At 41.2% G+C, this 17,131-nt stretch overlaps 1 protein-coding gene across 8 annotated transcripts in view; it reads left to right on the top strand.

The window, feature by feature from the left end:
• LOC116463547 (C-Jun-amino-terminal kinase-interacting protein 4) overlaps nt 1-17,131 on the top strand; it is a 165,344-nt gene that overhangs the window by 28,936 nt on the left and 119,277 nt on the right. For all 8 annotated transcript variants that reach the window (XM_058434710.1, XM_032146680.2, XM_032146686.2 and 5 more), the window contains exon 2: nt 14,567-14,687. In XM_058434710.1, coding sequence (XP_058290693.1) covers nt 14,567-14,687 — 121 coding nt within the window. The remainder of the gene's footprint in view (nt 1-14,566; nt 14,688-17,131) is intronic.

Raw genomic sequence — 17,131 nt, 5'->3', positions numbered from 1 at the left:
TATATATATATATATATATCACTATATATATACATTTTTTTCTTTTTTGGGAGACGGAGTCTCACTCTGTCACCCAGGCTGGAGTGCAGTGGCGAGATCTCGGCTCACTGCAAGCTCCACCTCCTGGGTTCCTGCCATTCTTCTGCCTCAGCCTCCCAGTAGCTGAGACTACAGGCGCCCGCCACAACGCCCGGCTAATTTTTTTTGTATTTTTAGTAGAGACGGGGTTTCACAGTGTTAGCCAAGGTGGTCTCGATCTCCTAACCTCGTGATCCACGCGCCTCGGCCTCCCAAAGTGCTGGGATTACAGGTGTCAGCCACTGTGCCCGGCCCGGCCGCCACTTCTTATTTTAATTTGCTTTTGTCAGATCACTCGTGTGCTTGAGCATGTTTTACATTTACTGGTGATTCTACTTCTCTGTGAATTGCCTATTCAGTTTCATTCACTGATAACTGGGAACAAACTATGTCTGGAAGTACATAGCTATATATTTTTAATGGTTTTATAGTATTCCATTATAGGGTCATCACTTAGGTGAAAAGGATCATTACTTGGGGAATCCGGAGTTTAAAAGAGACTTAAGAGATACATTATCCAAACGTGATGTATGTACCTTGTTTGGATCATGAGTATAAAAATATTTATGAGACAACTTGGAAAACTGGGTATTCCTTATTATATCATTAGGGGTTGGGAAATGGTGCTATTTCAATCCAGTTATTCCTTCAACATTTATCAGCTAAATTTTCTTGTAAAGGAAACTTCCCCTCATCAACTATTTGGTTACCCTAAGGTATAGTTTGCATATAAGAAAGACGAAAAGTGCTGGATTCATCAATTCATACTTTAATAATTTCCAAGTGCTCTTTCCTGTTTTGTTTCCCTCCTCACTACTTTTAAAAATAGCATACTATTCTGGTTTCATGGGAGCAATGACTTTTCTTTGGTCTCTGAGTATATTAATTATAGTTTTCATTTGTTCCCTGCTTTGTTTCATCAGAGTCCCATTTTTATTTCTTATAGTTTTGGTTTCTCTCTTTCAGGCTGGAACTTAAAGTGCCTTATAATTCTTAATTATCCTTCATGTTTTAAAAGTGAGACACTAAAAAAGGAGGGTTGGAAGCTTTGTGTGCCTGGATACAGTTTACTGCCTCTTGGGAACCCAGATTTCAGTATCCCATGGTCCTTTCGTAGAGACACTTGAGTTTTTCCAGAGAAAGATAATCTTTTTTAGGAGTGGCTGGTGGAGTGGTGAGTAAGCCTAGATATTTACATTATTGCAACCTGGGTGAAGGCAGCCTGGGTGAAGGCAGGAAGGAGGCCCTGTTACTGTTTAGTACGTAGACTTTAGACCTTCCTGTAATTCCACTTGTCATTTGGCACCTGCCTGGCTGTGCCTAGAATGTTCCTAGTCTAAAATTTCTGGTTGAGTTTATTCAGAAAACAAACCTCTTATTTCCTGTGTGGGTGAGCAAGGAAGGCCACCTGGCCAGTCAGGTGTGGGACTGTCTACCTACTAGGGATAGTATTAACTGGTGATTTTAGACTTCCACTCAGTCCTCCTGTTTTCAGTCCCACCATCACACACCACACTAGTTTTCCATTACATACTTTCCATTGTATGGATCTATTATAATTTTCTTTTCTTTTTTTTTTTTGAGACGGAGTCTTGCTCTGTCGCCCAGGCTGGAGTGCAGTGGCGCAATCTCGGCTCACTGTGAGCTCCGTCTCCCGGGTTCACGCCATTCTCCTGCCTCAGCCTCCCAAGTAGCAGGGACTACAGGAGCCCACCACCATGCCTGGCTAATTTTTTGTATTTTTTTAGTAGAGACAGGGTTTCACCGTGTTAGCCAGGACGGTCTCGATCTCCTGACTTTGTGATCCACCCGCCTCGGCCTCCCAAAGTGCCAGGATTACAGGCGTGAGCCACCGTGCCCGGTCGGATCTATTATAATTTTCTTATCTACTGTCTGTTTATAGACATTTAAGTTATCTTCCAGTTGTGAACTGTTACAAATAGCCCTTCAATGAATGTCTTTGTACATGCCCCTTTCTGCATATTTGCTTTTTAATGGCAGGACAAACTTTTCATATTAAACGCCACTGATAATTTTATTCCAATAATTTATTTTCATTTTTTTTGTTTTTTTAAAAAGAGGGTTTTGCTATTTTGCCTAGGCTGGTCTCGAACTCCTGAGCTCAAGCAATCTGCCCACCTCAGCCTCCCAAAGTGCTGGGATTACAAGCATGAACCACTATGCCTGGCCAACTTTTTTTTTTTTTTTTTTACGGAAATATCTAAACATTGATGATTACCGAGAATAGTAGAATATATTTGAACTCCCATATACCCATCATTCAACTTCAAGTTACCAACAAAATGCCAATATTTTTTCTTCAGAAAAAAAATTTTTTAAAGAGACATTTGCTCGCTCTGTAGCCTAGGCAGACGTGCAGTGGTGTGATCATAGCTCACTGCAGCTTCGAACTCCTGGACTAAAGCAATCCTCCCAGTTTAGCTTCCTGAGTAGCTAGAACTACAGGTGTCTGCCACTACGTCCAGCTACATTTTTCTTTTTCTTTTTTTCTTTTTTCTTTTTTTTGTAGAGACAAGGGTCTCTCTATGTTCCCCAGGCTGTTCTCAAACTCTCGGCCTCAAGTGATCTTCTCGCCTTGGCCTCCCAAAGCACAGAGATTACAGGCACGAGCCACTGTGCCTGGCCAAGCCAATTTTTCACCATAATATTAAGGCAGACCAAAGACTATATCATTGTATCTTTAGGAGATAGGGCTGTTTAACAAATATAACCACAACACCATTAACACATCTAAAACTTATAAACAATTACTCTTTAATAATATTTAATACTTAAGTGTTCACATTTCCTTGTCTCATAAATGTAGTTTTGTAGTTGGTTGTTTTCAATCAGTATCTAAACAAGAGAGTCTATACATTTATACTTGGTTCAATATGTCTCAAGTTTCTCTTTATATATAATGGTTCTTTTTTTCTTTTTTTCCCACTTGACATTTGTTGTAGAAGAAACCAAATCATTTGTGTTAAAAAATTTTCCACATTTTGGACTTGGAAGGGATTATATCCCTTGAGTGTTATTTAATATGGTCTTCAATCCTGTCTTATTTCTTAAAAGAAATTACATTTAAAAACAATTACATTTAACTAATTAATATAATATCTTGATGGACACTTAACAATAAGCCAGCCCTTTATTTGATACTATTTTTTAGACAAGTACTATAGTCAAAGTATTTAAATGGCTGTTCTTTTTCTTTTCTTTCTTTTTTCTTCTGCGTCTTTACTCCAACAAGCAACAACCTCTAGGGATTTTTTTTTTTTTTTTAACTTTGGGAGCTTGTCTTTTCAAAGTATTCATTTGTTTTTCCCCAGAACAGTGGGGCGAAACAGTCCCTATAAGCCATCTGGACTTGAAAGCATTTTGCTTCATCACAAAGCTTACTCTTTTTAGATCCTGACATAAGTCTGTATTGTCCACTGATTTTTTTTTTTTAACGGTGTCTAGTTGCTCCCAAGAGAGTTGTCTGAAGTCACTTTAATGTTGTTGCTGGCCTATTAGTTACTGAAAGGGAAGAGGGGTATTTAGTGAAGATGTGTTATTATACATGCTGAAAAAGCTCATTCACAGGCCCTTAATCACCCTAGCCCTTAAAAAAAAAAAAAGTGTGTATGTGTGTGAGAAAAACAGAGAAAAGGGGAGGAGTATGTGCGTTTTATACCAACATACCTGAGTGATCTGACAAATGCTTGTGCTGAGGGGGCTCGCTGGAGTTTCCAGGGCTAATATGGTTTTATAATATGCAAACAACAACAACAAAAACACAGAACAAACCCCTGCCCCTCTCCTGCCACGATTTTGCTGTTGGCCTAACCCTATCATGATTATTCTAAGGTTTGCCAAGCGTAGTAGAGGGTGACCAACTTTATAAAGTCATGCCACTGGCAAGCAATTAAGTCATATTAAATCAGTAATGACTATCCTAGACTTTTTATGAGCATTCATTTCCTTTTTTTTTTTGTATACAGCGTCTTGATTCATCGCCCAGGCTGGAGTGCAGTGGCTCACTCTCAGCTCACTGCAATCTCTGCCTCCTGGGCTTGGTGATCCCCTCCCACCTCAGCCTCTGAGTAGCTGGGACTATAGGCGCACACCACCATACCAGGCTAATTTTCATATTTTTCATGGAGACAGGGTTTCATGGAGACAGAGTCATGTTGCCCAGGCTGGTGTCGAACTCCTGAGCTTGAGTGATCAGCCCTCCTTGGCCTCCCAAAGTGCTGGGATTATACAAGTGTGAGCCACCGTGCCTGGCTGTGCTTTTTCTTGTTCACATATATAATTTCAGTGTGGTTACATTATATGCAGACTTGAACTATGTGATTTTTAAATTTCATTTCATATTCGGAGTTTGAAATGTTACCTTCTCATTTCAGAAAGTCTTCAGAAATCATGTTACATGCAAGCCTGACTGAGCTATAAACCATGTTGTGCTGTTATCCTATGTTGGTATTACCTAGGCAGTAACAGAAATATCAGCCGTCTCTTATCAGCCTTAACCTCAATTAGGTGACTGTTGAATTATGCAAGATCTTTTGCAAATCGATCTTTTTTATAAAATGTAATTACCCATGATTAAGACCTTTCATCTTCCGTTAAATTTCAATCAATAGAACATAGGGCTGTCTTGTAACTTACTACATTTCCCAGTACCTTGGAATATTTAAAACAATAGGGGCTCAAGTTGTGTTTTGAAAACATGGATGGATGAATGTAATCTTTTTTTTTGAGATGGAGTCTTGCTCTGTTGCCCAGGCTGGACTCGGCTCACTGCAACCTCCGCCTCCCAGTTTCAAGCAGTTCTCCTGTCTCAGCTTCCCCAGTAGCTGGGATTACAGGCATCTGCCACCACGCCTGGCTAATTTTTGTATTTTTAGTAGAGATGGGGTTTCGCCATGTTGGCCAGGATGGTCTTGAACTCCTGACCTCATGATCTGCCTGCCTCGGCCTCCCAAAAGTGCTGAGATTACAGATGTGAGCCACCGCGCCTGGCCAAGTGGAATCTTACTTGTCTTTTTACGCGCTTTGTGAATCAGAGAGATTCTCAACTTATTCTTTGGTTTATAGTTTACCTTTACATCCACTCAAATTTTAATAGTGAATTGTAGTTACCTGGGCATGCCATGATCTTTAGACCTTTGCATGTGCTGTGACCTCTGCCTGGAATGTCTTTATCTCAGTAAAGGTTTTAGGCAAACCATTCCTTTTAGAGTAAGCTAAAATGGCTTCTCTCTTTAAAAAAAAAATAGTATATATGGCTGGGCACGGTGGCTCACGCCTGTAATCCAGCACTTTGGGAGGCTGAGGCAGGTGGATCACCTGAGGTCAGGAGTTCGAGATCAGCCTGGCCAACATGGTGAAACCTTGTCTCTACTAAAAATACAAAAAATTAGCTGGGCGTGGTGGTGGGCGCCTGTAATCCCAGCCACTCGGGAGGCTGAGGCAGGGAGAATTGCTTGAATCTGGTAGGCAGAGGTTGCAGTGAGCCAAGATCATGCCACTGCACTCCAGCTTGGGTCTGAGAGCGAGACTCCATATAAAAAAAAAAAAAAGTGTGTATGTATATATATATATAAAATAAAGTGTATATATACATATAAGTATATATACACTTATATATTGTAAATATATAATTTTATTTCAATATTTTTTAGGGAACAGGTAGTTTTTGGTTACATGGATAAGTTCTTTAGTGGTGATTTCCGAGATTTCGGTGCACTTGCCGACTTTTTTTTTTTTTTTTGAGACAGAGTTTTGCTCTTGTTGCCCAGGCTGGAGTGCGATGGCACAATCTCAGCTCACTGCAACCTCTACCTCTCGGGTTCAAGTGATTCTCCTGCCTCAGCCTTCCAAGTAGCTGGGATTATAGGCGCCCACCAGGCCCAGCTAATTTTTGTATTTTTAGTAGAGACAGGGCTTCACCATGTTGGCTAGGCTAGTCTCGAACTCCTGACCTCAGGTGGTCCACCTGCCTCGGCCTCCCAAAGTGCTGAGATTACAGGCATGAGCCACCGTGCCTGGCCCAACTTCTGGTTTTTTTGTGTGTGTGTGTGGTTTTTTTGTTTTGTTTTGTTTTTGAGACAGAATCTCCCTCTGTTGCTCAGGCTGGAGTGCAGTGGCACGATCTCGCTCACCGCAACCTCTGCCTACCAGGTTCAAGCGATTCTCCTGCCTCAGCCTCCCGAGTAGCTGGGACTACAGGTGGTTGCCACCTCGCCTGGCTAATTTTACTATTTTTAGTAGATACAGGGTTGCACCATGTTGGCCAGAGTGGTCTCCATCTCTTGACCACATGACCCACCCACCTCGGCCTCCCAAAGTGCTGGGATTACAGGCGTGAGCAACTGTGCCCACCCCCCCTTTTTTTTTTGAGATGGAGTCTCACTTTGTTGCCCAGGCTGGAGTGCAGTGGCATGATCTCGGCTCACTGCAAGCTCCGCCGACCAGGTTCATGCCATTCTCCTACCTCAGCCTCCTGAGTAGCTGGGACTACAGGCACCCGCCACCACGTCCGGCTAATTTTTTTTGTATTTTTAATAGAGATGGAGTTTCACCGTGTTAGCCAGGATGGTCTCGATCTCCTGACCTCGTGATCTGCCCACCTTGGCCTCCCAAAGTACTGAGATTACAGATGTGAGCCACCGTGCCTGGCCCCGACTTCCCTTTTTTAAAGCAGATTTAGTCACTTCTTCCTCTCTGCTTTCATTATAGCACTTAGTGTGTTACACTGTAAATGTTTATGGTACGTCTTTGATGGCTGTCATACAGTGAGTACTCCTATTGGATGGGTGTGCAAAGAGTTTTAGTTTTATATTTAACATGTTATTTTATCTAAGAATAAATCTTACGAATGACATTACCTAGTTTGTAGTAAATATCGTCATACTGCCTAACTGCCTAACATTTGGAGAATAGGCATTGTGAATAGGTGTGTGGCTTAACTATTACAGCAGCTTTTTCCTAGTCTCTTAACTATGACAAGTTTTTCTTTGACTACAAAGTGACGGACTGGGATGTTTCCTATTTTTAAGTTATCTCAGTTAGTGTGTTAAGTGGAAATTATAGAAGTAGAAGGCAGACATGTTTCTTTGAAGTAAATCACGAAGACTTTAAAAAGAGGGTCAGGGCCAGGCATGGTCACTCATGCTTGTAATCCCAGCACTTTGGGAGGCTGAGGCAGGAGGATCACTTGAGCTCAGGAATTCGAGACCAGGCTGGGCAACATGGTGAGACCTTGTCTGTACTAAAAATAAGAAATAAAAAAAAATTTAGCTGGGTATAGTGGCACGTGCCTGTAGTCCCAGCTACTCAGAAGGCTGAGGTGGGAGGATCGCTTGAGCCCAGGAAGTCGAGGCTGCAGTGAGCCATGATTGTACCACTTCACTTCCAGCCTGGATGACAGAACAACACCTTATCTCTAAAATATAAGTAAATGAAAATTAAAAATTAAACAATAAAGAAGGTCAGCCATGCTTGTACTATACAAACCTAGTAATGAGGTTCAGCAGAACTCATGTGCTACCAGCCCAACTAAGATCTCTGAACATAGAAGGGAAGCAGAAAGCCTTGAGAACTTTCTTTTTAGTGTAACCCATGCCACTCATTGCCTAAGTATTTTGTTGATAGTATGAAAAGGTTAGGTATAGAGAGAAAGAAACTATTCTCATTACTTCCCTTATGCTATACTTCCAACCTTCATCCAGGAAAAAAGAGGAATCTTACTAGGACCATGAATCCAAACCTTTTTCTGCCAAGAGCTGTATTTTGGCATCTGTTTGAATTTCATGACACTGTCTCTGTTTCTATTCCCGTTTTCTCATTCATAAATTCTTATATCAATGTTTCCCACTTTCACATGATTGCTAATTGCTATATAGAGCTATGCCATTTCTGAAGTATTTTTGTAATTATGAGTGTTCTGCTTTCTGAGCTATTCTACCCTACGGCAACTTCTGTTCATGGGGTTACCTATATTGTCAGGGATATTTCTCAAAGCAATGGCCCAAAACTAGACTATTTGATGGATATTTTTCTTGGATAGCAATTTAGAAACTTCCAGTTACTTGTTACTTTTTCTTGATTCTTGATTATTCTTTGAAAGTTAGTATTACATTTATCCTACTCGGCTTTCAGTGCCCTGTGTAAGCTATTAGGGATGTCTTATCAGAACTGAGGAACATTTACTTTTGTCGCATATTAGTGATTAGCATTTTATTTTTTATTTTATTATTTTATTTATTTTTTGAGACGGAGTCTCACTCTGTCACCTAGGCTGGAGTGCAGTGGCGCCATCTCGGCTCACTGCAACCTTTGCCGCCTGGGTTCAAGCAATTTTCCTACCTCAGCCTCCCGAGTAGCTGGAATTCCACACACCTGCCACCGCGCCCAGCTAATTTTTGTATTTTTAGTAGAGACTGAGTTTCACCATCTTGGCCAGGCTGTTCTTGAACTCCTGACCAACCCACCTTGGCCTCCCAAAGTGCTGGGATTATAGGCGTGAGCCTGTAATTTTTGGAGACAGAGTCTTGCTCCATCACCCAGGCAGGAGTGAAGTGGTGGGATGTTGGCTCATTGCAGCCTCCACCTCCTGGGTTCAAGTGATTCTCGTGCCTCAGCCTCCCAAGTAGTTGTGAATACAGGCACATGCCACCATGCCTGGCTAATTTTTTTTTTTTTTTTTTTTTTATCGTGTTTTCAGTAGAGATGGGGTCTCACGATGTTGCTCAGGCTGGTCTCAGACTCCTAAGCTCTGGCAATCTGCCCACCTCAGCCTCCCAAAGTGCTAGGATTACAGGAATGAGCCACTGCACATGGCTGTGATTAGCATTTTAAATGAGGATGGCAGCTGTACGTTTCCAAACCAAGACTTAATACACATTTAAAATTGGGATTTTCAGCCAGATGTGGTGGCTCACACCTGTAATCCCAGCGCTTTGGGAGGCCGAGGCAGGCAGATCACCTGAGGTCAGGAGTTTGAGACCAGCCCGGCCAACATAGTGAAACCCTGTCTCTACCAAAAATACAAAAATTAGCTGAGTGTGGTGACGCATGCCTGTAATTACAGCTACTCCAGAGGCTGAAGCACAAGAACTGCTTGAACCCAAGAGGTAGAGGTTGTAGTGAGCTGAGATTGCACCACCGCACTCCAGCCTGGGCAACAGAATGAGACTCTCTGTCTCAAGAAAAAAAAAAAAAAAGGGGATTTCCAAGAGAATAAAAAATTATTTTTACAAAATCAACATCAACAGTGTTTATAAATGGGTAAAAATCCTCCTTGATTTCTTTTAGAACTTGAAGATGCACTGATAAATATATATAGCTTTGAGTTTTACATATTTGTCTTTCTGGGTATAATAAGATCTGTTTTCACAATATACTCAAAAGAGTTTATGATTCCAAGAAGTTTAAGATCTGCTTAGAGCAAGAAAGGAGAAAATGTACACACGTTTGTGAAAGACAGCATTCCATTTTGTAATCTCTAAGTTTATCTGTTTTAATTTGTTTGAAGGAAATGACTCAACGTATATATTTGCTTTGGAATATTTTTATTATTGCTTGTACTTTCCTGTGAAAGGAAACTAAAGAAACGAGATTTCTCTTTGGAGATAATAGCCTTGCCAATCCAAGACCTGTCACATCACTTAAAAAAAAATCTTTTTTCTCTCTGCCATATTGATTTAAAGTGATATAGATAAAAAGCCTCAGTAGTCATAATAAAACTTGAAAAATTCTGAAGCTTGAATCATTCCAAAAAGGTAGGTCTTTTTGGAATTGTCGTATTCTGTGGTATCCATCTTCTGAAGCTGAACTTTGTCGCTAAGAAACAAAGCAGATGTGAAACTGTGTGTCCCTTATTAGGTGTCTCCTATTAGGCAGAAAGGAGCTGTAAATAAGGAAAATTAGTGGTAAAAATTTTTGGTAGCAGTTTAGTAGCACAGCATCTTCATAATGCTGTATGTTTTTTAAAATAGCATTTTATCCATAGCACAAAAGGTGCCTAAGATAAGAATTTCTGGGCTGGGTGCGGTGGCTTATGCCTGTAATCCCAGCTCGGCCTCCCAAAGTTCTGGGTTCACCTGAGGTCAGGAGTTGGAGACCAGCCTGGCCAACAAGGTGAAACCACATCTCTACTAAAAATACCAAAATCAGCCAGGCATGGTGGCTCGTGCCTGTAATCCCAGCTACTCGGGACGCTGAGACGCGAGAATTGCTTGAACCTGGGAGGCGGAGGCTGCAGTGAGCCAAGATCGTGCCATTGCACTCCAGCCTGGGCAACAGAGGCAGACTCCGTCTCAAAAAAAAAAAAAAAAAAAAAGCAAAATAGTGGTAAAATTTTTTGTTAGCAGTTTGATAGCACAGCATCTTAAGTGTTACTTGGTAAACATAATGCTGTATGTTCTTTAAAACAACATTTTATCCGTAACAGAAGAAGGTGCCTAATAGTAAGAATTTCTGGACTGGGTGCAGTGACTCACGCCTGTAATCCCAGTACTTTGGGAGGCCAAGACAGGCAGATCGCTTGAGGTCAGGAGTGCGAGACCATCCTGGCCAACATGGTGAAACCCCGTCTCTACTAAAAATACAAAAAAATTAGCTGGGCATGGTAGCCCATGCCTGTAGTCCCAGCTACTCAGAGGCAGAGGCAGGAGTATTGCTTGAAGCCAGGAGATGGAGGTTGCAGTTAGCTGAGATGGCACCACTGCACTCCAGCCTGGGTGACAGAGCAAGACTCCATCTCCAAAAAAAAAAATTTTTTCGTTACTTTCCCAGATATAGTAGTTAAGTTAGCCAAGGGAGCATCATTTTCAAAGCAGGCCAAAAAATAATTACATTTTCCTATTAATTCTTAGTCTTTGCTTATATATCAAGGCAAAATGTTGAAATAACTTACTTCAGACTTCATAGTTTCTGCTTTTCTGTGTAACGTAACCTTATGTCATCTGCTCGCATTCAGTTGTAGCCAATGAACACTTGGAAGGCAGGGCTAGTTGGATACTCATAGTCATGTTCCCTGTGCCTGGTACATAGTAAGTAGTCAGTAGATGTTTCTTGAATGAATGAATGATTTATTAGTTTGCCTCTTTTCCTATATTAATGTAACCTTTACTTTTCCTATATATGGTCATCTTGAGTATTCTGAAAAATAAACAATGACTTCATTTCCCCAGAAGTCCCACAAATATGAAATGTTTTCATAGAAAAGTATAGCGTAGAGGTGCTAAACTTGGGGTTTGTGGAAGGAACTACAGTGTCTCTAAGCCCTCTGAGAAAAATAGGTGGCATTTGACATGGGCGGGGACATTTTTTCTGGGGAAATATGGTTCGTAGATGGATCAAATTTCCAAATTGGTCTTTGGACCCCCTAATGATTAAGAACCAATGTTATAGAGTTTGTAGGTTTCAGGCTTCAAAGATCAGGAAAGTTAAACATGGTGGCTCACACATGTAGTTCCAGCTACTCTGGAGGCTGAGGCAGGAGGGTTGCTTGAGCCCAGGAGTCTGAGGCCAGCAGTTGAGCAGCTGTAGACCAGCTTGGCAACATAGTGAGACCTACATCTTAAATAAATAAATAAATAAGAAAAAATATAAAGAGGCTGGGTGTGGTGGTTCACGCTTGTAATCCCAGCACTTTGGGAGGCCAGGGTGGCTGGATTGCTTGAGGTCAGGAGTTCGAGACTGGCCTGGCCAACATGGTGAAACCCCGTCTCTACTAAAAATATACAAAAATTAGCCGGGTGCGGTGGCAGGCGTCTGTAATCCCAGCTGTGCAGGAAGCTGAGGCAGGAGAATCACTTGAACTTGGGAGCCAGAGGTTACAGTGAGCTGAGATGGTACCAGTGCACTCCAGCCTGGGGGACACAGCGAAACTCAGTCGCAAAAAAAAAAAAAAGGAAAGAAAAACCAACTCAAGCTTGTGTAAAAAAGGAATTTATTGAGTTTTGTAACTGAATAAAACAAAAAACACATGGAAAATTCTGGCTCCAAGAATCCTGGGTACAAATAGTATCTTTAATTAAAGTTTTTCTCCCCTTTGCTCTTTCTCTCTATATTGGCTTTAGTCTCAGGCCTGCTTTTCTCTATGCTGGAAAAAGATGTCAGTCTGCAGCCTAGGCCTGCTAGGTTTTTAGAGTTTAAGAACTGGCAGATGTCCCAGAGAGGACTTTGATCAGTCTGGTTCAAGTCATGTGCCTACCCCTAGGGAGATGGAGTCATCACCAATCAAATTACATGGACTGAATATAATTAGCATGAAACTGGAGAGAGAAAGTTCCCCAAAGGAATGTAATGTGTGTAGACAAAAAAAAAACAAAAACCCAGTGTCCTCTGCAGTGATTGAAAAGTTTGAGGACAGTTAAAATAGGTAATAGACTGACAATTTCACATTAAAACTAGGATATATTGTAGCGATACCTAAGTTTTTTGTGAATTATAAATTTTTCTACAAGGGTTTCAGTTTTTTTAGCTTGGAAAATTTTCTTCATTTATTCATTTGTTTAACAAATATTTGAGAACCTGCTATGTGCTGCTATCATCATTCTTTGTACTGGGTATACAGCAGTGAACAAAACAAAAATCCCTGACTTCATGGAACCCACATTCTAGTGAGGACAGACAAGTAATAAGTAACATTAATTACTAAAATAGCATGTTGGATGAGGTTAAGTACTCAAGAAAATAAACAGGGAGGAGAGATAGGGAGTAGGTATCACAGTTCCTGGCCTCCTTTTTTTTTTTTTTTTGAGAGGGGGTCTTGTTCTGTCGCCCAGGCTGGAGTTTAGCGGTGCGATCTCAGCTTACTGTAACCTCCATCTCCTGGGTTCAAGCTATTCTCCTGCCTCAGCCTCTCCAGTAACTGGGATTACAGGAGCCTGCCACCACGCCCAGCTAATTTTTGTATTTTTAGTAGAGACCGAATTTCACCATGTTGGCCAGGCTGGCTGACTTACTTTTTAAAGAATCCTCCTAGATCTTCTAGAATATATTGTAGAAGTAAGGAGACTAATTAGGAGACTTTCACTGTTGCAGTAATCCAGGCATTAGATGATGGTGGCACACACCAGGATGGTGGTGGAAATGATGAAAAGCGGTCAGATCTGAAGGTAGATTTGCTGATGGATTGGATATGTGAGGTACTGGAGAAACAGAAGAGTCAAAGCTGACTCCAGAGTTTTGGTCCTGAGCAACTGACCACAGTAATTTAATGAGCTACAGAAGACCAGGAGAGGAGCAAGTTTTCACATGCTAAATTTAAGATGCTTTTTTTTTTTTTTTTTTTTTTTCCTGAGATAGAGTCTTGCTCTGTAGCCCAGGCTGGAGTGCAGTGGTGCGATCTTGGCTCACTGCAACTTCCACCTCCCGGGTCCCGGTTCAAGCAACTCTCCTGCCTTAGCCTCCCGAGTGGCTGGGATTGTAGGAACGTGCCACCATGCCCAGCTAATTTTTGTATTTTTAGTGGAGACAGGGTTTCAGCATGTTGGCCAGGTTGGTCTTGAACTCCTGACCTCATGATCTGCTATCCTCAGCCTCCCAAAGTGCTAGGATTACAGGCATGAGCCACCACGCCCAGCCTTAAGATGCTTTTTAGACAACCAATTGAAGTTTTCTAGTAGGCAGTTGGACATACAAATCTGGAATTCAGGTCTGGGCTAGAGATAGAAATTCAGAAGTTGTCAGCATATAGTTCGTACTTAAAGCCATGAAACTGGATGCGATCACTAGGGAATAAGTGTAAACAAGGAAGAGAAGATGTGTCCAAGGACGGAGCATGCCAATGTTAAGAAGCTGGGGAGAAAAGGAGGTACTACCAAAGAAGACCAAGAACGAGCAGCAAACAAGAAAACATCCTGGTAGCCAAATTAAAAAAAAAAAAAAAAAAGTTCTAAGGAGAGCGCGATCACTTGTCAGATGTTGCTGATACAACAATCAAGATGAAGACTGAGATTTAATGATTGCACTTAGTGTTACGATCCTTGATGAGAACAGGTTTGGTAAGTTAGATTTGAGTGGTGGAGTTATTCCTGGGACATGTCCTTTTCTTAGGAATTTAAACTCCGTGGTTCAGGTGAATCTATGACTGTTAATCACACAACCATTTAACAAATATTTATTGATTATTCCATCATTCTTTTGTTCTCTATTGTACATGTTATAGATTTTTAAACTGTCTGGAAGTCAAGATGCATATGCAAGTATACAAAAGGGTTTATATATTTGTAGTAAGATGTATATCATATGGAATGCCTATAATATGAAATGGAAACACCTTAATTATTTTGTTACTTTTTTTCTTCTATATTTGGGAGTTTTTTAAAACTTAATTTTTATAGAAAAACTAAAAATCAACCCAAGGTCATAATTCTGAGATCTAAGTAGTTAATACCTAATTGTGATTATTGATTCCAAGAAATACAGAAGTTGAAAATGTAAAGTTTAATTTCTCTGATTAAATTTAATTGTTCTTCTTTATTAGAAATTCATTGAATTTGAAGACTCTCAAGAACAGGAAAAAAAGGACTTACAGACCCGAGTGGAATCTTTAGAATCTCAAACAAGACAACTTGAGCTGAAAGCGAAAAACTATGCTGACCAGAGTAAGTAAAACATTTCTTCTCATAAGTACACTAAAGACTGGGATTGGCCAGACGTGGTGGCTCACGCCTGTAATCCCAGCACTTTGGGAGGCCGAGTTAGGAGGATCACTTGAGGTCAGGAGTTCAAGACCAGCCTGGTCAACATGGTGAAACCTCATCTCTACTAAAAATACAAAAATCAGCTGGGCATGGTTGTGCATGCCTGTAATCCCAGCTACTTGGGAGGCTGAGGCACGAGAACCATTTGAATCCGGGAGGCGGAGGCTGCAGTAAGCCAAGATGGTGCCACTGCACTCCAGCTTGAGCAACAGAATGAAACTGTGTCCTTCCACCCCCCCAGAAAAAAAAAAAAAGTTGGCTCTAATGGTGCAATGACTCATCCTGAAATTCGACTAAGGTTCTAAATACAAACTTGGAATTGTCATACCAGACTCAAGAGTGAAAGCTAGGACCTAGGGTTAGTTCTTTTTTATTCACATTTTCACATGGTACCCATGTGTGCAGAAGTGACTAAACCAGATATATCTATCAGACTCACTTCTTCAATTTAGATCTCAGCCTTTGTTTGTAGTTAACATTATGCTGTAACCATTATGCAAGTGTGTGTGTGTGTGTGTGTGTGTGTGTGTGTGTGGATCATTTCCTCTAATTTTGATCAAGTACACAAAGCTCCATTTTTTCTGTTTTGCTTTGAAATATAAAAATGTAAGGTAAACTTACAGCTTTGAAGTATGTATTTAAAAATTACCTAAGCATGTAATTAGATACTAGAGAAAAAAAAGTACTGAATCCTCTTTTTTGCTCCTTTTTAATGGAAAAATGGGGCCATTTGGGGGAACAGAACTTCATTTTTCAGAATCATTTTATTTTTAATATAATTTCATATTTTCTTGGTTTTTAAAATTATTGTTTCAAACCTCAAGGATGGTTTTCCCCTTTTGGCTAATAAAAACAGACCTAATTAAGTCAAAATTAGAAAAAAAAAAGGTGAGAAACTTTATGGCCTATTTTCATGTCTGATATAGGTAGGCAGACAATTCTCTGCTTTTCTCCCAGCATTGTAAACTTTCAGAATCCTAGGGAGCAAAGGATGGCCAGGCAGCTACTCTATCCACATTACTCATTAAGGCTACATAGTGACACCAGCTATAAAGGTGCAGCCATTCATGATGGAATGCCTTCACTAGAAGTCTTGGGCCGTGTGTGAGAACTGACTGTTCTCTCTAGTACTCTGGAAAGACGGAATAGAGCTAAATTAAAACCACTGGAAATCTGGAGTTCAAGCATTCTGGAATTCAAGGAAAACTCAAGTGGCTATTAAGCAGCTGTCCTAGAAGAGGGCCAATGGATGTTTGGTAACAGAAGCCAACTTGAGCGAGAGAAAATGAGCCATGTGTCGTGCTTTGTATTTTTAGGCTTGTGGATACCCAGAGTTGTTGGATACCCTTGTTAACATTGAATGCATTAAGTGACTTCTGTGATTTCTACCATAGAAATTTGAGGTTTGCTGGGTGTGATGGCTCACGGCTGTAATCCCAACACTTCGGGAGGCAAAGATGGGAGGATTGCTTGAGCCTTGGAGTTTGAGACCAGCCTGAGGAAGACAGCGAGATCCTGTCTTTATGATAAAAAAATTAAGAAAACAAGGCCAGGCGCGTTGATTCACACTTGTGATCCCAGCACTTTGGGAGGCTGCTGAGGTGTGCAGATTGCTTGAGCTCGGGTTCGAGACCAGCCTGGGCAACATGGTGAAACCCCGTCTCTACCAAAAATACAAAGATTAGCTGGGTATGATGGTGCACACCTGTAGTCCCAGCTATTTAGGAGGCTGAGGTGGGAGGATCGCTTGAGTTTGGGAGGCTGAGGTGGGAGGATCGCTTGAGTTTGGGAGGCTGAGGTGGGAGGATCGCTTGAGCTTGGGAGGTGGAGGTTGCAGTGAGCTGAGATTGTACCACTACACTCCAGGCTGGGTAAGAGAGTGAGACCCTGTCTCAAAAGAATAAAAAAATTTGAAGTCTTAGAGCACTGCATGATGGACTCCACAGGGCACCCACTAATAGATACAGTACTGGAGTCACATTACTATGAGTACCACTCATCTGGAGAAATGGTCTTGTGGCAATTGCAAGCTTTTGGTACATTTCAAGAGTTGAGCCTTTTCTGTTCAAGAAGGAAAATTTAACTATTGGAGGTAATTTTTAAATCCTAATTTGATTGTACTTTTTTTTAAATAGAGACAAGGCCAGGCGCGGTGGCTCACGCCTGTAATCCCAGCACTTTGGGAGGTCGAGGCGGGCGAAACACCTGAGGTTGGGAGTTTGAGACCAGCCTGACCAACATGGAGAACCCCATCTCTACTGAAAATACAAAATTAGCCGGGCATGGTGGCACATGCCTGTAATCCTAGCTCCTCGGGAGGCTGAGGCAGGAGAATCACTTGACCC

This window comes from Hylobates moloch, unplaced genomic scaffold, assembly GCF_009828535.3.
Source record: "Hylobates moloch isolate HMO894 unplaced genomic scaffold, HMol_V3 SCAFFOLD_41, whole genome shotgun sequence".
Lineage (NCBI taxonomy): Eukaryota > Metazoa > Chordata > Mammalia > Primates > Hylobatidae > Hylobates > Hylobates moloch.
This window is presented reverse-complemented; position numbering and strand designations above follow the sequence as displayed.